The 20,730-nt window shown below is 41.5% G+C and overlaps 1 protein-coding gene across 4 annotated transcripts in view; it reads right to left on the bottom strand.

Annotated features, from left to right (window-relative positions):
• Positions 1–20,730, bottom strand: part of LOC132382568 (EGF-like repeat and discoidin I-like domain-containing protein 3) — a 114,681-nt gene that overhangs the window by 8,215 nt on the left and 85,736 nt on the right. For 2 of the 4 annotated variants that reach the window (XM_059952901.1, XM_059952903.1), the window contains 5 exons: positions 17,901–18,082; positions 12,185–12,340; positions 8,974–9,118; positions 5,141–5,325; positions 2,163–2,318 (listed from right to left, as the gene is read on the bottom strand). In XM_059952901.1, coding sequence (XP_059808884.1) covers positions 2,163–2,318; positions 5,141–5,325; positions 8,974–9,118; positions 12,185–12,340; positions 17,901–18,082 — 824 coding nt within the window. Of the gene's footprint in view, positions 1–2,162; positions 2,319–5,140; positions 5,344–8,973; positions 9,119–12,184; positions 12,341–17,900; positions 18,083–20,730 lie in introns of all 4 variants that reach the window. The other 2 variants (XM_059952899.1, XM_059952902.1) reach the window with 1 other exon arrangement.

The raw sequence follows: 20,730 nt of genomic DNA, 5'->3' as shown, positions 1-20,730 counted from the left end.
GACCCTAGTTAGTTTTGACAAGGGGTTTTCTACCTGAAATGTTAATTCTATTTCTCCATGTTGCCTGACCTGCCAACTGCAGGTTTATGTTATCTGAATATCAACCGCTGGCAAAACAGAATTTGCTCTAATCCAGTCTGCATGTCTGCATGAACTCTATCCGACTGGTGGAGGGTGGGTCACTGGTTTGTTTGCTGAAATACGAAATCTCAACTTATCCTCACTGGAGGCAAATTATTATAGGCCTCTGACTGAGAGAAGCCAACTCAACATAAGGTACTGTTACAAAAGACTGGTGAGAGATCTTAATGAGTTAAGATTTCACTGCAGGTCAGGCAGCATCTGTAGAACTAGAAATGGTTTCCAGGACCCAAAATGTAACATTAACTGTGCTTACAACCTTTTCCATTTTTGTTTCAGATTTCCAGATTCTTCTATTTTCTTTCGCAAGTAAATGTTGAGGCCACTTTAACGGGATTAGGAAGGCATACCTCACTCTACTGGGAGAACTCAAAGCACTATCAGGTCATTCCTAACACCTATTGCCAACTTTTAAAAGGGATTTTGGGATAGTGGTGGATCAGCCACTTCAGGGAGTTCCACCTTGAGCAAGACACAGAGAGGTTGAAGGCCAAGTTTATTGTCATATCAAAGTTCAAAGTAAACTTATTATCAGAGCACATATATGTCACCATATACAACCCTGAAATTTATTTTCTTGTAGGCATACTATATAATAACCATAACAAAATCAATGAAAGGCCGTGCAACATTCAACCAGTGCCAAAGACAACCGTGCAAATACAAAAAGAAAGAAAAATAATAATAATAATAATAAATAAGCAATAAACATTGAGAACGTGAGATGAAGAGTCTTTAGAAGTCAGCCCATTGGCTGTGGGAACCTGTCAATGATGGGGCAAGTGAAGTTGATGAAGTTATCCCCTTTGGTTGAAGAGCCTGATGGTTGAGGGGTAGTAACTGTTCCCGAACCTGGTGGCGTGAGTTCTGAGGCCATTGGACCTTCTTCCTGATGGCAGCAGCAAAAGGGGGCACATCCTGGGTGGTGGGGGTCCCTGACGCTGGACGCTGCTTTCCTGTGACAGCGTTTCAAGTCGATGTGCTTAATGGTGGGGAGGGCTTTACACATGATGCACGAGTATATGACTGAACACGTGCCAGAAAAGAAAACTTGCTGCAGCATCACAGGAAGATAGTTTCAGCTGGATAACTGCCAATAAAAGAGCATCACTGTCCACTCTGATCAGTGAACCTTTCTCAGGCGCTCAGAACAAGGTCAATTAAAACTAAGCAAGAACAGATCAGTAATTTATATCAAGCTGGTCTCTCAGTAACGTCTATGTGTTCCAACAAGGCAGCTGAGGAAGTTGGTTTATTAGGTAAATCTGGAATAATAAATTATAATCAGAAATAGCCTTCATAAATAATAAGATTGACATCTGTTTCATTAAAGTCCTTTAAGGAAGGAAATTAGCCTTCAGCTTGGTGTCTGTGTGATTCCAGACTCAGTGATGACTTCTATAAAGGATAAGTAAGCTGCTCAGACCAAAGGAAGTTCAAGATTAAAATTAATCACGACACACTGCTAGAGTCATCAACATCCCCATGCTTTAACAGAATACTAAATTACTTTCAACAGACTGTGACGTTGGCTTAGGAATTGGGATAGCTACTCTGCACAAAACAAGATCCCATCCACTGTTTCAGCCAGTAATGGCTGACGTAGGAGAATGGGCAAGGCTCGAAGCAATCTCCATGCCAGAGTGCAACCAGGGACCATTGTAATCTCCACCTGAAGCACTGGGAGCTCAGCCTGGGTTTCGGAGGACCATCTTTCTGATGGTTTGGTAGTCCCTTGTATGGCAATGAGCTTTAGAAAAGTGCATGGTTAAGGGTTCAGATTACAACCTGCTCACTCAGGGATGCAAGTAAATGGACCAAGCTTATACACTGGAGCTGGAAAACAAATGTTCCCCAACAAACTTTTCTTGAGGTTCTTTTTTAAAATGTACTACTTATACATATGGTATTACCTTCATAGTACGTCAAATTAGAGTCATAAAGAAGTACAGCACAGGATCAGGCTCTTTGGCCCACCTAGTCCATGCTGAACCATTTAAACCACCTAGTAAATTGTTTACCTTATCTCTTCTTGTAATGCTATCCTTGTAAATAGTCCAAGACTTTCCGTCATTGCTGTGGGCAATTTTAAAGGATTTCACATACTGATGCACTCCAAAGTCCTTTGCTCCTTGAGTAATGATGCCAGTGATTTTTTTAGGAACAAGGAGATCAATCTATAAGGAGATGACAACAGACAGATAAAATGAAAGGTAAGCCATAAGCTAATAGCTAGACGAAGCTAAGCTCCTAAGCCAATTGGACATACACCCTTGTACATGCTTTCACTCTGCCCCTTAAATGTTGTCCCATGATGTAATTGACCATAGCAACCCCTGAGTGCTCTGAGATATTAGACTTAAGAGATGAAATGCTTCTGGTCTCCAGCTGAAGGTATGAGTTCAAATTCCACTTATGACATACATCATTGGTAGTATAGTGGTAACTACACCCAACTTTCAGTTGGGAAACCTGGGTACGATTTCCCCACCAAAGTGAATTTTGCCTGGGTAACCACGGAGAAAGAACATGCAGCCAGCTTCCACGGGTACCATGGAGACGTTCTGGGATCACTGGGCACCACAGATAATAAAGGTCACCTTGGAGAAGAATGGGCACATTTTAATCTATTTTATGTTTGTTATTGTTATTGTCTCTGTGCTTTGTTGCAGTGCCGTAGAATTGCACATTGCAATAAGTTTACTTTTGTAATGAAGAAAAAAACAGTATGGTGATTGGTGGAAACTGCAATCAAGTTTCAATTTTCCTGACAAATAGAGTCATTACAGCACTACAGCACAGAAACAGACCCTTCAGCCCATTGAGTCCATGCTGAAATATTATTCTGCCTTGTTCCATCAATACACACCTGGGCCATAGCCCATTATACCACTGATGTCCATGTACTGTACTTATCCAAGCTTCTTGTAAATGTTGAAACCAAACCCACATCCATCACTTCCGCTGGCAGCTCCTTCCACACTCACTGCCCTCTGAGTGAAGAAGTTCCGCCTCAGGTTCTCCTTAAACATTTCACCCTTCACCCTTAACCCATGACCTCACGTTCTAGTCTCACCCAACCTCAGCAGGAAAAGGCTTTTTCCCATTGAAGTTGTGTGTGTCTAGAATTAGAGGTCATAGGTTAATGGTGAAAGGTGACATGTTTAAGGGGAACATGGGGGGGGCTTTCTTACTCAGGGAATGGTGTCAATGTGGAATGAGCTATGGAAGAGGTGGATCTGGGTACAATTGCTTTTACGAGAAGTTTGGATGAGTACAGAGACATCAGGGGTATGAAGGACTAAGGCCCAGGTGCAGGTCGATGGAACAAGGCAAAATAATAGTTCAGCATGGACTAGATGGACAGTGATGCTATATAAACACATGTTCCTGAGAGGACCTGGAATGTGAATATTTATAATTTATCTTATTCTAATACCACAGTCATATTTAAACACTATGGTTTCCATAGTAATGATAGTTTAAAACTTAAACCCATTCTTCCCCCCCGCTTCCTTATTTCCTATCGACCTGAAGCCAGATTGTAGGAGATGGGGAAAAAAAGACCCTTACAATTGAACTGTTTACCCCTTGAAGCTGATGAGCTGCTGTATCTGAGTGGAGGAGTATCACCCCATGTTTGAGTGCTCAGTGTTTGACGAGCCTTACTATGGTCTACACAGGATATGAAAGGCCGAGATGGTGTGGATGTGCAGAAGATGTTTCCAATTCTTGGCAAGTCCAGGGCCAGGGGGCACAGACTCAAAATAGACAGACGTCCCTTTAGAACAGAGATGAGGAGGAATTTCTTTAGCCAGAGGGCGTCGAGTCTGTGAATTCATTGCCACAGGCAGCTGTGGAGGGCAAGTCATTTAAAGTGGAGGTTGATGGATTCTTGATTTCTAAGGGCATCAAAGGTTACCGTGAGAAGTCAAATTAATGGAGTTGAGAGGGATAATAATCCGCCATGATGAAATTGTGGAACTGACTTAATGGGCTAAATAGCCTAATTCTGCTCCTATGACTTATGGTCTTATGGTCTGAATCTATCCCATCATTCCAACAGCCTTGCAGATCCATCTTTTCAAGCCCATTTGCCATCATCTCTCCATGTTCCTCTATGGTATGTTACAAGGGGTGATTGAGCAGTTCATGGCCTAAGGTAGAAGGAGGCAATTTTAGAAAACCTAGCACATTTATTTTTTACCATAGTCCCCTCCTACATTTACACACTTAGTCCAGTGGTCATGGAGCATACGGATCTTGGACCTCCAGAAAGTGTCCACAGATGGGTGATTGATAAGTTTGTGGCCTAAGGTAGAAGGAGATGATTTATACAGCTCTCGTTGCATGCACATGCATTTCAACTCTTTATGCAGAAAGTTTGAAGTTAATAATTCATCTCCTTCTACCTTAGGCCACAAAATTATCAATCACCCCGATGAGTTATTAACTTCAAACTTTCTGCATAAAGAGTTGAAATGCATGTGCATGTAACGAGGGCTGTATAAATCATCTCCTTCTACCTTAGGCCACAAACTTGTCAATCACCCCTGCTGTGGACACTTACTGGAGGTCCAATATCCGAAAGCTGCACGACTGCTGGACTAAGTGTGTAAATGTAGGAGGAGACTATGTTGAAAATTAAATGTGCTAGGTTTTCTAAAATTGACTCCTTCTACCTTGGGCCATGAACTTATCAATCACCCCTCATACCAATGTTTTCCTTGCTCTACAAAGGCTGCCAGAACTATCTGTACATGACACCCTTCCTTGCCAAAAAAGCATCTGCTTCCCCTTATACAAACCATTTTTCGTCTCTGGCCTGCACAGGCAGTGAGTTTCACATTTATTTTGTTTGATAAGACATTTCCTGCATCCACAATGAACAAACTTCCTTAAATCTATTTTGCAGTTCGGCTGGAGGCACACCAGATGTGGAAATGCAAAACGCCTGGCCTGAGTTGTGTTCGCTTGAGCAAGGCGTTGGGTCTGATACCTGAAGCCACTGTGATCGGTCGTTGAACTCAGCCGTCCAGGCATTGGTTTTTCCGTGTTTGTCCAGCCGCGCTAAGCACGGTGCCCAGGTGAAAGCGTCGATCCCCCACATTTTGTATGTACTTGAAGCAGTAATCTGCCTGTCCCTGATGAGCCTTGATTTCATCCCGAGTGGTTCCGAGCAACCTGTTGTGTTTAAGTAAACTGTAAACACAAATTTTATGACAGAGTGGGTAGTGTTTAAAAGTCAGTATATATAACACACAATATACAATCTCCAACACTTGAATGAGAACCAAACCATCTCTGTTACCTTGTCCCACTAAAATTGGGTGCAACTAAAACTACAGGTTAAGGGTGCAAGAAGAAATATTTACGGTGAACTTCTTTACTCAGAGAGTGATGTGAGTGTGCATGCAGATTCAGTTGCAACAATTAAATGAAGTTTGTCTAAGTGCATGGTTGTGAGGCTTATGGAAGACTATGGCCCAGGTGCAGGTCAACAAACATAGGCAGATTAACAGTTCAGTATGGACTAAATAGGCCAAAAAAACCTGTTTCTATGCTCTATGACTATAAGCCAAGATGAAGGCACTTTTTTTGTAGAGTATTTGAATTGTAACTAATTAAATACTAATTTATAAATTCTAATTTCTCTCCCCCTGAAGTCCACAATCAGTTCCTTGGTCTTACTGGCATTAAGAGACAGGTTGTAGCTCTTACAGCGTCAGCTAATTTCTACAGTTAGGAAATGTATTTGAAGAGGCAATAAGCTATAGATGCTGGAACCTGGAGCAAAATTCAACTGCTGGAAGACCTCAGTTGGTGGTGAAGATCTAGAGGTTATACAGTACACATTTCAGATCTAGGTCTTCCATCAGAATTAAGAAAATATACTTTCTGGTGCAAAAAAAAAATTTGGCACCAAGGTGCCAGAGTCGGAAATTTAAGCCTAACCTTTTGGATGAAGTTAAGAAACATTTCTGCGCTGAGGGTGGTAGAAATATGGAATTCCCTTCTTCAACTGGCTCAGATGTTGATTTTAAATCTTAGGTTATACGATTCTTTTTGCCTGAAGGCAGGGGTTCCCAAGCTGGAATCCACAGAACCCATGTTTAATGGTATTGGTCCATGACATAAAAAAGGTTGGAAACCCCTGCCCTAACGTGCACATTGAACCATCAGAAAGGTACACTAACATTACCTCAGCCGCCCAGGTGAACAGTCAATGGCTGTTTGACATTGCTATCATTCCCAAATCTGAATGTATGTGCTACCAATAAGTCTTCCACATGTTCAGCACACATCTGTACTGATGCAGATGTTCAGTGTGTTAGATTTCCATCAGCGAATGTCTTGGTAAACTCATCACTGAATTTCACTGCTGCTGCATGCTTCATCACCAAATTTTTTTAAAAAATTGGTACCATGCCTTTTCTAACATTTCTGTAACCACCCTGCTAAATATACACAATTACCTTCAATTTTCAGTTCATTGTGATACATTTTCCACTAGCTTTCCATTAAGTGACATATGTTCACTCCAAAGCTGACGAATCAACTACTTCAACACACTTTTACGATCTTCATTTTTTGCTTTATGCAGTGCTTTTTTTAAAGTTTTCATTAGCTTTTGTTCATCACATACAGTGAGCGAGGTCACTTCTCAGAACTGCCTACGGAGCACAGAGATCCGGGCGTCACCAAGGAACCTTCCTAGCACCTTGTGGAATTTCCAATTTGTGATGTCATGCGATTGATCAAAAAAATAGATTTTGGAGGTATTCAGATTTTGGAATTTATATATATATTTCTTAGTAATTCATAGTTTTTGTTGTATTGCAATCTACTGCTGCCACAAAACAACAAATTGCATGACACATGCTAGTGATATTAAACCTGATTCTGATTCTACACCTGCTCTTTAATTCAAATCATGTGACAGCAACTCAATGCATAAAAGCATGCAGACATGGTCAAGAGGTTCAATTGTTGTTCAGACTAAAGATAAGAATGGGGTAGAAATATGATCTAAATTATTTTGATGGTTGATGCCAAGAGTGGGGGGGGGTGAAATTTGAGTTTCTCAGAAACTGCTCATCTTCTGGGATTTTCATGCACAACAACCTCTAGGTTTTTCAGAAAATGGTGCATAAAACAAAAAACATCTAGTGAGTGGCAGTTCTGAGGGTGAAAATTCCTCGTTACTGAGAGATGCCAGAGGAGAATGGCCAGACTAGTTCAAGCTGACAGGAAGGTGACAGTAAACCGCCATTCCTTACAACAGTGGCGTGCAGAAGAGCATCTCTGAATACACAACATGTTGAAACTTGAAATGGGTGAACTACAGCAGAAGATCATGCACATACACTCAGTGGACAAGGAGTGAAGAATGTTCTCATCTATACCACGTTCTCATTTTACCAACAGTTTCTCCTCCTCTCTGTTGAGCTGGTTCCGGTTAGTAACCTGATATTTTGTCAATAAGAATATCAAGTGTTAATGCAGAAGAACACTAATGGTGTTCCTCTACTCTTTCCTTTGCCTAAAGTGATATTCCACCCTGAACAGCATTGGCAGGTTCTGATCAACTGTGAATAAACAAATTAATATTAATTCATGGAGTGCGTTACCTCTTTGTGGATAATGCAAAACACCTCAGGGGTACAGGTGTACCTAATAAAGTGACCATTGAATGTATATTGAGAAAACAGAAGGTAGTCACAGTCAGATTAATGCAATTTTGTTCTTATTGGAAGGATCACATCACCAACGGTGTGACATAGTTTGGCTTAAGCAGTTGTCTAACACTGGAGGTAATGCACCCAACAGCTAACCAGCTCTTCTAGCTTTCTGATACCTGATCAATCCAAATCATCTGCTCCTTGATGGTGGAGGGGTAGATGTATAAATGAAATGGAGCTGGAGGCTAAAAAGAAAATAACCGACTTATACCCAACTGCTTCACCATTGATTATAGGACGATGGTGAATGTGGTTCTGTTGTTCAAACAAGGGAGTGGGGATAATCCTGGGAATTACAGAGCAGTGAGTCTTCCGTCAATGGTGGGCAAACTAGGAACGTTTTAGGGAACACTTTGGGAAATTATGAGCATTTGGAGAAACATAGTCCTACTCAGGATAGTCAGCCTGACTTTGTGAGGGACAGATAATGCCTCATGAAGCTGATTCATATTTTTCAGATGATGAAACAATTTGATGAAGGTAGACTAGTTTATTTTAGTAATGCGTTTGACAAAGTTCCCCATGGTAGGTTCATCCAGAAAGTCAGGAAGCATTAGACCCATGGAAACTTGGCTACATGGATTGGGAATTGGCTTGCCCACAGAAGAGAGGGAGTGGTAGTAGATACGTAGTCTCTCAGAAAGGCACATGGATGTGCTGAAGGAGAGATATGGCTGTGGAGGAGGGAACGGATTGATTGATCATGAAGTAGATTTATATAGGTCAACTAAATTGTATAGGGCAGCTATGGTAGGTTATATAGGCTGAAGGGTCCATACTGTGCTGTACTGTTCGATGTTCTGTGAAATACTGTTTTTTGTTATAAAACCCTCATTAATATTATTCCTTGGACGGTGTTAATATGGATGGGTGTCTACCAAATGGTGTGGACAAAGTTGCTGAAAGTCTCCTTCCAAATTGTATGGCTCTATGGTAGGTGGACTAAGATGATGTGTTTCCCATAACACAACTCCTCCCAGGGTTTTTGACATAGAATTAATCTGCTCTTCCATTCTTTACCACCTCTGGTCCAATCATCCAAAACTGGCCATTTTCATTTCACCCCAACTATTCCAGACCAAAGATTTACCGTTCAGTTCACAGCCAATTAGCTCCATGCGCAGAGTACAGGCTCTCTGACACACCACTGGAAGGAGGCGAATGTACCGAGCCATGATGGGGGGGTTGATTAGATTGCTCTTCAGGTCATTGTTGTTGTGATTTCCAGTAAATATCTGTAGAAGTAAGGTGAAAACTTGGTCAGTGAAAATGGCCTAGTCACAGAAAATAGTAGTGAAAAGCATTCACTACTGATTCCATCACCACCTGGTGTGCAATGGCCACCGCACAGGATCGGAAAGAGACGCAGAGGGTTGTAAACTCAATCAGCTACATCATGGGCACTAGCCTCTCCACCCAACGAAGACAATTTCAAGAGATGATGCCTCAACAAGGCAGCATGCATTAGTAAGGACTCCCATCACACACGACATGCCCAACTTCTCATTATTACCATCAGAGAGAAGGTACAGGACCCTGAAGACACACACGCAAAGTTTTAGGAACAGCTTCTTTCCCTCCACAATCAGATTTCTGAACTGTCCTTAAACCCATGGACACTACCTCACTATTTTTGCTTTCCAGAGAAAGGCTTCTCTAATTCGGTGTCTGTTCCACAAGGATCAGTGTTGGACTTCTATTGTTGGTAAGGTGGCAACCCAGTATTAGAAAAGGATTGCATTCTGAGAAAACGATCCCTATCATGATTTTCCTTTTACCATTGAATCCAATGTTATAAGTGATAATGCAATCTTCTGCAATGTTTCTCTGTCATATTAAGGTGTTTTATCATTAATGACAAAGTTATCCACAAAGTTACTTAATCGCTGAGATCAAAAATAGACTCAAGGATGGATGAGGAAAGGGTTTAGTTACTGGGGAGATAAGGGAAAGGGGATGGGATTCAAGGATTGAGAATCACAGTACAAGGAAGGTGTAAAAGGTTTTTAGGGGACAAGTAGGTGAAAGTGGAGTAAAGGCCAAGAGTGTGTGTAAGAGTGGCCATGGCTACTGAGGACTCCTCACAAAGTTCAGAGTCCAAAAGAAATTTACCATCAAAGTACATTTATCACAATATACTACCTTGAGATTTATTTTCTTGCAGGCACTTAAAGGAAAATAAAGAAATACAATAAAACTTTTTGAAAAAATCTGCATAACAAAGACACAATGCTGCGTGCCAGAGGAAATCAGTCTATGGTGGATTTCAGAAACTGCCTGAGAATGGTGATTTAATCTGTTTCAGAGAAGTTGGCCAGGACACCACAAAGAATACCCCTGTTGGACCTTTTGCAAGGGAATAATTATTTTATTTGGATCCTTTACTCTCAACAAATGTCCCATGTGCATCGACCTGTGAAATGCATCATTGGGCATCAATGACCAGCACAGACCAAGGATGCGCTGGGGGCAGCCTGCAAGTGTTACCATGCTTCCAGCACCTACTTAACACATCCACAGCTTACTAACCCTAACCTGTATATCACTGAAACGTGGGAGGAACGAACAGAAATGGCAATACATTCAGAATTATTATCAAAATGGGTCATCACATAGTCAAATAACATCCTATATTTAATCAGTTATGGGGAGTGTGTATGAATCTGTTCACTGATTTTCATCTGAACTAATTTGAAATGTTGCGACATACTAAAAACAGATTATAATGACAATCTTACAGCGCAGATCTCACATCTTGTCCATGCTGACCGTGAAGCTTGTCTACATCAGCTCTGCCTGCCTGAATCCTTTCACCCCTATTCTCTTTATGCCCATTCAAACACCTTTTAAACATTGTAATTGTATCTGCTTACACATCTCCTCCGTCATCTGGGATTTGCCCTCTTCTCATTATTATCACCAGCAAGGAGGTACAGGAGCCTAAAGACACACAGTGTTTTAGATAAAACATATTCACCCGTACCATCAGAGACCTGAACTGTGCCTGAACCCACGAATACTGCCTCAGTATTCTTCTTTTGCACAATCAATCTAGCTAGCTACCTTATAAATTAATGGCAATTTTTTATGTCTTGCACCATACTGCTGCCACAAAAGAACAAATGTCATGGTGTAAGTCGGGGGCAAGGTTGGATCGCTTGAAGCACAGAGCCGATTTAGAGAGGTCGAAAACAACTTTGGGCTGGTTAACAAAGTCCAGGCCCTGAGCGAATTACTGACGGGCGTGAACTAGGCCCGAGGCATTTTGCTGCAGCAGGGCTCAGATCCGAATGCGAGGCACGATCTGCTGCTTGGACAATTTAAACACCAGCCCAGACAGCCTGGGAAGGCAGTATGTCAGGTCAGGCCGATATCACTCACTCTCCCACGACGTTCGTCGCAGTGCGAAGACTCTGAGACTGCCCTCGCTGCCACACTTCATGTCTGCTAGCTTCACAGCAATTTGCCCCGCTAACATGAGGAACAATGACAGAGGCTTTGGGCCTAATCCAGGATACTCCGTGGATTCAATTCTATGGATTTAATTTGGTTCGGAATGCTACTGCTCGCTTCTATTGTTAGCATGGTTTTAGGTTTTCTCTTTCTCTGCGCATTGGGTGTTGGTCTTTATTTTTTTTATTGGGTTCTTTCAGGTTTCTTGCTTTGTGGCTGCCTGTAAGCAGTCTAATCTCAAGGTTGTATAATTTATACATACTTTGATAATAAATGTACAAAAGTTTTAGACACACACACACCTTATATATAGATTGATATCTGCACTCATGCCACCTCCCCGGCACTCCTTTTCTACCAACCCCTCCCGCGGTTTTCCACCCTCCCCATTCCCAACACCCTTTGCTCCTGCAAGATTAACAATCTCACGCCATGTTGACAATACGGTCGTGTGCCAAAGCCTTAGGCACTCCAGCTACCGTACACATATGTGCCTAAAACGTTTGCACAGTACTGTATGCCAATGATAATAAACCTGATTCTGACTCTGATTCTGATTATGCCCCTGATAATTTTATAAAACTTGTTTAGGTTACCCTGACATTTCCTGTATTCCAGTAGCAATAAATCCTGCCTCTCCAATCACTCCTTATAACCATAGCCCTCGAATCCAGGCAGTATCCAAGTGGATCTCTTTTGGATTCTCTCTATTGCTGCCACATTCTTCAGGTGACATGGTGACCAGATCTCTGTGCAATAAATTGCAAAAGTGCGGTCTAACCAATAAAGAAATGCTCTGCCCAGTAAGAAAACTTGTATTAAAGGCTGTTGCTGGAATTTAATTTTACCTTATCTGTGTTTCCGTCACTGTCTTTGAAAGTGTTGAAGCTTATGCCATTAAAACTATAAGCAATTTTGAAGGCTTTAATGTATTCTGGTACGCCTACAGCCAAGGCACCCTGGGTAACAACCCCGGTGATTCGCATCTTTCTCAGCAAATCGACCTGAAAGCAAAACAGAACATCTCGTGAGAACGAGGAAACAGCTTCCTCCAAAACATACAAATAAATTGCAAAAGCAATATAATTCACAGTGATCTCTTAAATTATAATTTCCACCTATTCCAGCTGTATGAGGTACACAAGTGGGAGATTAGTCCACCCACTGGCTGTGGAAAAATGGAAACTTCTGTTACACTTCAGAGTGGCTAAGCAGAACAAAGGAGATGTGTACAGAATTGGTGAGACTTCAGTGGTCACTTTGCACATCAATAGACACTCAACAGAAATTTGGATGTGTCCAAAAGCACATCTCCCCTCTCTACTGTGACTACCAGACTGAAAGAAAAGCCTCTGATTGCTTGATGCACTGGACATCCACAGGCCGGAAAGATCTCATATTCAAATCCAACGAAGCTGAAGTACTGCAGGGCAGTGTACTGGAACACCGTTCACGAACATATTACACCTGATCACCAGAGCAGGTTAGAACCTGTGTGATTTTGCTCCAGCAACTTGCGCTGGGTTAAATTTTTCAAATTTGTTAACTACAATTTGCCCAAGTGACTTATCTCGATTTTTAAATAAAAGTTAGCAGACTGAATGGTCATCTCTGCTCACTTCTCTGCAACAGCCCAGATTCCACCACCACTGCACCCCCCACACTAGTCCTGCCTGCCTGTGTTTGACCCAGCTCCCTCTCTTCTCAAGACTACCATTGGTAGGAGGTGCAGCAGCATTAAGTCCCACAGCACCAGGTTCAGGAATTGTCGTTGTCCTACAACAACCAGGTTCCGAGAGCAGCTTCACCCGTCTCAGTGCTGGACCTGCTCTGTGACTGTAAACTCACTTTCAGGGGCTCTGTGGTTAAAGTTCTGTGTGTTACTTGTTAACTTTTTTTTAATTGTTTGCATGATTTGTTCTTTTTTTTTTGCACATTCAAGACTTGTCAGTCTTTTTTTTGTGTGGGATTTCTCCCGGGCTCTAGTGGTTTCCTTGTTTTGTGGTTGTGCCTTGCGTCTGTTGGTACTGTTTTTTGCACCTTGGCCCCGGACTACGGCTGTTTCGTTTGGCTATGTTCATCAGTATCCGTTATAGTTGAATGGCAATTAAACTTGAACTTGCCTGCAGGAAGATGAATCTCAAGAGTTGTATGTTCTGTACATACTTTACTGATAAATTTACTTTGAACTTTAAAGTGTGTCAGTATTAAGTCCACAACTGCCCATGCAGCCAATGAGTATGAGACGGAGATGTGGGCACACAAAGTTTATGTGTTTTTGATCCTGTCAAAAATCTAGTGGGTAGGAAAATTGGAACAGCATTTATAAATGTCTAATCTTCACAGGCTGGAGAACTGCAATGTCAGATTTTAGTTAATGCTGTGCAACTTAAGCATAACTTTAACTGGTTGACTTCAAGGTGGATCAAAGTTCAAAGTAAATGAAAATATCAAAGCATCCATAACATACAGTCAAAAAGCTGGAGGAACTCAGCAGGTCAAACAGCATCTATGGAAATGAATAACCGCTCGATGTTAAGGGCCACAACCCTTCTTCAGGAGTGGAAAGGAAGGAGAAAGATACCAGAATAAAAAAGTGGGGAGAAGGGAAGGATGTAGCTAGAAGGTGATAGGTGAAGCTAAGAAGGTGGGAAAGGTCAAAGGCTGAAGAAGAATCAATCTAGTAGCAGAGGACAGTGGACAATAGGAGAAATGCAGAGACCCAGTGAGAAGTAATAGGCAGGTGAGAAGAAGTAAAAGGTCAGAGTGAAGAAGAGAGAAAGGGAGAATGGGAGGAATTTGTTTACCAGAAGGAAAAATCAATACTCATGGCATCAGATTGGAGGGTAGGAGGGTATTTATTTCCATAGATGCAGCCTGTCCTGCTGAGTTCCTGCAGCGTTCTGGGTAAGTTGGTTTGGATTTCCAGCATTTCCAGCATCGTAGATGTTCTCATGTTTGTTATAGCATTATCAACCTTGAGGAAAATAAAGAAAAGCAATAAAATCGATGAAAATCCACACCTAACAAAGGCAGAGTCCCTGAACAGGAGCCTGCACATTGTGTGGTCAGTTCAGCCCCGAGGAGGGTGAAGCCATCCACTCTGGTCCAGGAGCCCGATGGATGGCTACAGGACAACGACTGGTCCTGAACCTGGTGGCATGGGACCTAAGACTTTTACACCTCCCGCCCAGTGGTAATGGGTCAAATGCAGTCAGATGGGACAGGCATCACTTGACGTTTTTCAATGAGTGAGGATCTCATTTAAACCATGTGTGGCCTTTGATGAAATATACTAAGGGAGGATTGGAATCGAACCAGGCATTGGCATGGGCTAGTTATTGTGATAAATTGTGAGGGAGTGCAAGTATGGACAATGCAGAACAGATGAGTACTGTTTCATATACAACATGAGACCCATGGAACTCTTCAGAACCCTCTTTTCGTGAACACTGACAACAACCAACGTGTGCTTACGTCAAATGTACAAAGATGTGATAATATCACACACAGATCAGTCATATACAGTACTATGCAAAAGTCTTTGGCACTATATATATATATATATGCTTAAGGCTTTTCCACAGTACTGTATCTACTGATAATTATGCTTCAACAACCAAATGCAAAGTCAAAAAAGGGTCACTGTTTTTAAAAGATCAAACAATGCAAAGGAGATTGCAAAGGGTGACAACATTCAGGATACCTCAAGATTTACCCGGTAAGAGAAAATGGTGAATGTGTATAAGTGGAAAGTACAATATTGAAGGAAGTCAACAAGTCAGGTATCATTTCCTTTTTGCGCATGTGGCACATTGGACAGCATTATTTTTTGCTGTTTCCTTAGCAATGGTGTTGTTTTATGAGGCTAAGTTGCAAGCTCGATGCACAACCCATCACAGATGGAATGTGTGAAGGAGCCGGCTGGATTCGAACCCCAGACCATTTACCTCGAAGTCCAGTGTGGATCTCGTGTTCATAAAATATCGGCATGAGAAGCAATTCACAAACACTCAGTGTGTACTATCTTCACTCTCCATACTTCTGCTTGTGATATTCCAAGGCTCAAATTCTAGTCATTAGAATCAAACTTCAGAAGAGGTCCTGAGACGAATTGATAGGATTGTGGCTGAGGGGCTATTTTCCTAGGCTGAATCGACTGAACTGGTGAAAAGGAACCTAAGGATAAAGGGTTTGCTATTTATGATTAAGATAATTTAGGTCAAATTATTTTGAATTTTTTAAATTTTCCCCTGTGGAGCCCGTGGATGGGGGATGTCCCACTGCCCAGGATCAAAATTATCTGCAGAGTTGTAAACTTACTTAGCTCCATCATGAGCACCAGCCTCTGTAGTATTCATGACATCTTCAGAAAGCGATACTTCAAAAAGGCAGCACCTGTCATTATGGACCCCTATCACCCAGGTCACGCCTTGTTTCATTGCTACCATCGGGAAGGAGATACAGAAGCCCGAAGGCACACACTCAAAAATTCAGGAACAGCTTCTTCCCCTCTGTATCTTATTTCTGAATGGATACTTTTTTTATTTCTATTTTTGCACTACTTATTTAACTATTCTATATATTTATTGTATCGCATATATTTTCTCTATTATTATGTAGTGCATTGTACTGCTGCCACAAAGACAACTAGTTTCATGACGTATGCTGGTGATATTAAACCTGACTGGTAATTAGTTATTATTGTCATGTCTACTGAGATACAGTAAAAAGATACAGTTATTATTGTCATGTCTACTGAGATACAGTAAAAAGGTTTTGTTTGCATGCCATCTGCTATGGCATATTCTGAAATTATGGTATACAGCAAATATTAACTTCAGCAACCAGTCTTTAGACCTGAACATGGATTGTAGATTAAATTTAAAAGGCAGCCCTGGACAATAGTTTCCTGGAGCAGTGGAAGCTAATTAATTGAAAACTTGACAATGTTGATTAACATGTCTGGAGTGTGGGTACAAAGAAGGAGAGGTGAAGATTATATGAAAATTACATGTAATGCAAAGGAAGCACTGTAGATACATTGTAACTACAGAATTGTCATTTGATCATTAACATTCAAAATGGCATGCAATACTGGGTCAAACAGGCTCCTTCCTCTGAAAATCTCATTTTGTTGAATAAAACACTTCTGCATCCACTAGCTTTAGTGTCTCTGTGGAAACTTTGTTCATGTTACAACACCATTCAGACACAAGTACACTGGGGTAATATAAAAAGCAAAAAAAAACAATGCAGAATATAGTGTTATGGTTACAGAGCAAGTACGGTGCAGGCAGACAAATAAAGTGCAAGGGCCATAGCAAGGTAGACTGAGAGATCAAGGGTTTGTCCTTTTCATTTAAAAGGATTGTTCAAAAGGTCCTTTTAATTTTTAACTACAGAGTATATCAAAACTGACATTAGGCTTTTGTACACAAAAGGCATCAAGGAGGTTTGTAAATAAAAAAGATCTTAAAGCCAGTTCCTAAATATATGAACTGGAAACCTGAAATAAAATGATGTGGGAGATATTCAGCATGTCATGCAGCAACTGTGGAGAGAGAGAAAGAATTAGAGCTAATACTTTAGGCTGGTATCTTACATCAGAATTTTGCTGCCTGACTTATTGAGTATTTCTCAGTTGTTAGTTTAATTATGAAAGGGACACCATGGAATTAAAACTCATACTTGCACCTTTCTGAAAAATATTCTGCTTTCAGCTGATGTAATGGTAGACATATAGCCATTTCTCAACGGATGCTGCCTGAACTGTTGAGTGCATTTTCTACTTTCATTACAAAGTTGGGTGTGAATTCATCCAGACCCACAGTACCAGCATACACCTGTTGGGATGAAGGAGTTCGTTCTGCCCTGCCATGCTCTGCATTACAGTGAAATACTCAGATCTTAACAGGAATTGATGCTATTTGATTATGATTTCCTGTGACCCATATCTGGTGAGATGGTTCAAAGTATTATTGACTTTGGTGATTGCTACTCTGCAAGAGTTTCTGGTCAGATTCTCAGTACAGGTGTCCCCTGTTTTTCGAACTTTCGCTTTACGACAACTCGCTGTTACGAAAGACCTGTTTTCGCTAACCAACGAGGATTTTCGCTTTTACAAAAAAAAGATGCCCGCTTTATACATGTGTTTACCCCAAGAAAGACTTCAATGACCGTGAAGCCTTGTGAGGGCAGTTGTTTGCGCATGCGTGTACATGCGTATGTGTGTAGGTAAGCGTGTATGTGCCAATTTTTTTTCTCCAAATCGATTTTGGCTCGCTGTCTTCCCGATTTTGATAAATGAAACTACACCGTACCTACAATATTTCTACTTAATATAGGGTGTATATTTATCATATCATTCTTACTTTATGTTAGTGGTATTTTAGGTTTTATGTGTTATTTGGTATGATTTGGTAGGTTTTTTTTGGTTCTGGGAATGCACAAAATTTTTTCCCATATAAATTAATGCTAATTGCTTCTTTGCCTTACGACATTTCGGTTTACAAATGGTTTCATAGGAACGCTCTACCTTCGGATAGCGGGGGAAACCTGTACCTGAAACCAAGGATTATGGTCAAAGGTCGCCATACTCCAAGCATTGACAATTCCTTTGTTGTTAAGTCGTGCTAGCTCTGGGCGCCAGCGTTTTAGGCCCAAGAATCCCAGATGTGTGGAGGATGCAGTGATCTGATTGTCTTCAATTGCTCCTCCCTGCATACCTAGGGCGGATACACATTCTGAAAGGGAAAAAAATTACAGGTGAATAATCAAGACTCAAAATCACTGACAAACATTGGTGATGTGCCCAAGATTAGATAAGTTTAATAAACACAAAGTGCACTGTAGATGCTGTGGTCAAAGCAAGACGTACAAAAAAGCTGGATGAACTCAGCAGGTCGGGCAGCATCCGTACTTTATCGGGACCTGCTGAGTTCATCCAGCTTTTTTGTACGTCTAGATAAGTTTAATACTATATGCAGTCTGTGGTCACTTCATTAGTTACCTCCTGTACCTAATACAGTGGTCACTGAGTATGTTCATGGTCTTCTGCAGCTGTGTAGCCCATCTGCTTCAAGGTTCAACGTGTTTTGCGTTCTGAGATGCTCTTCTGCACTCCGCTGTTGTAATGTGTGTTTATTTGAGTTACTGTCCCCTTCCTGTCAGCTTGAACCTGTCTGACCATTCTCCTCTGACCTCATCATTAACAAAGAACTACCGCACACTGGATTTTTTTTTGTTTTTCACACCATTCTCTGTAACTTCTTGAGACTGTTATGCTTGAAAATCCCAGCAGAAGAGCAGTTTCTGAGATATTCAAACCACCGTCTGGCGTCAACAATCATTCCATAGTCAAAGTCACTTTGATCACATTTCTTCCCCAATCTGATGTTTGGTTTAAAGAACAACTGAACCTCTTGACCAGGTCTGCATGCTTTTATACATTGGGTGGCTGCCACATGATTGGCTGATTAGATATTTGCATTAACTAGTAGGTGTATAGGTGTACCTAATAAGGTGGTGACTACCAGGGTGCAATGAAAGTTCTTGCTTCTGTGGAGCTGGCAGAGTAGGTAGTGTACATGGTTATAATAAGTAAATGCATGGTAAAAATCAAGTGTTACTGGTTAAAAGCACAAAAGATCTTGCAGATGCTGGAAATCCAGAGTAACACACAAGCAACACACACAAAATGCTGGAGGAATTCAGCAGGTCAGACAGCATCTATGGAAAAGAGTAAACAATTGACACTTCGGGCCGAAAACTTTCATCTTTCAGACCGAATTATCTTTTCCAAAGATGCAGCCTGGCCCGCTGAGTTCCTCCAGTATTTTGTGTGTATTTATTTGATTTTCAGCATCTGCAGATTTCCTCCTCTTTGTAACACACAAGATACTCAGCAGATCACGTAGCATCTAAGGAGAGGAATGGGCAGTCAACTTTCGGGCCGAGACTGTTCATCAGTCCTGAGTTCTTCCAGTAACTTCCATGTGTTACTGGCTACCCATCCAGGATCGATCAGGCCTTAGCTTGTGTCCCAGCAGCATTGGTCTATGGGTCACACAACTTGACCCATAGCCATCTGGAGGCTCGCACAGCAGCCTCTGTGATGGTCCTGACGGCTCTTTTCTTTGCAGCCCCCGTAATGCCAAGGAGAGAGTAGGTTCTGCACAGCAAGCAGCAGCAAAACATTGTGCCCTCCACCCCGATCTCTACCAGCTCCTGGTATCTGGCTTTCTTACATTCAAACGCCTCCTCAGTCTGGTCTTCGATGACATGAGTACAGTTGAAGAAAAGGAAAGAGGAAAGGAGCTCTGATGTTTCAGGAAGAAAAGTATATTATTAGGCAATTCATTGAATTCTAAATTTGAATGCAAGAGAAGATCCTTGCAATTTTTATGTTCTCTTTGCTTCAGAATCACATCCCCTTTAATCTGAAAAAGAGCTGACTGTTAAAGTGAATTAGCATACTGAAAGGAAAGACCAACCCAAGGATAACTGAGTTTACACTAAGGGGCAAACACAATGACTGCTGGCTTTATAGTCTGGTTCCTCCACATTCCAATCACTTGCAAAGTTAACAAATCATTGTCTCCATAAACCCACACCTCAGCAGCAGGGTACATTCCTTCGAGCATTTCCCCGAACCATTCAGTTCTGGGAGAATAAAGGTACAAAGAAAACCACAGCCATTTGTACCTCAGTTATATTTTAAAAGCTCTTTAAAACTTTTTATCCCTTGACCAATATTTGTCAGCAGCCCCATCTATCCCTCCTGTGAATCCCCCTTTCTATTTGTTCATGCTCAGCTGAAGGAGGACGGGATGTTGTGTTAAGGGTGAGGTGGGTAACAGGAGGAAAGCTGGGGGCAGGGGTGAGGAAATTGCAGCACTGTAAGGTAATACAAAGCTGTGGTGAATGGGAGGGGCCTGGTGACAAGAACAACCTGCAGTTATCAAACACTTTACACACACAAAGTGTCCCGATGATAGATCACAGAATCAGCAAACAGAAATTGAAGAGAATTCTCAGAATGTGATGTTGGGGCTATGCTACACTTGCCAAGGAGTAAAGCTTTTAAGAAGCAATTTGATGAGGAGAGAGGGGGAGAGAGCAGAACCTCTCTATGATACCTAAAAGTCTGGCTTGTACTGCCATCAGGGTTTTATGGTGGGGTGAGGTTAGATCACAAACAAGAGGAAGTCTGCAGAAGCTAGAAATTGAAGTAATACACACAAAATGCTTGAGGAACTCAGCTGGCCAGACAGCATCTATGGAAAAGAGTAAATAGTCAATGCTTCAAGCCAAGACCCTTCGTCAGGACTGGAAAAATTAGATCAGAAATCAGAGTAAGAAGGTGGGGGTGGGGGAGAAGTACAAGGTAGTA

The sequence above is a fragment of the Hypanus sabinus genome, chromosome 28 (assembly GCF_030144855.1).
Source record: "Hypanus sabinus isolate sHypSab1 chromosome 28, sHypSab1.hap1, whole genome shotgun sequence".
NCBI lineage: Eukaryota > Metazoa > Chordata > Chondrichthyes > Myliobatiformes > Dasyatidae > Hypanus > Hypanus sabinus.
Note: the sequence above shows the minus strand (reverse complement) of the source record. Positions and strands in the feature narration are given on the sequence as shown.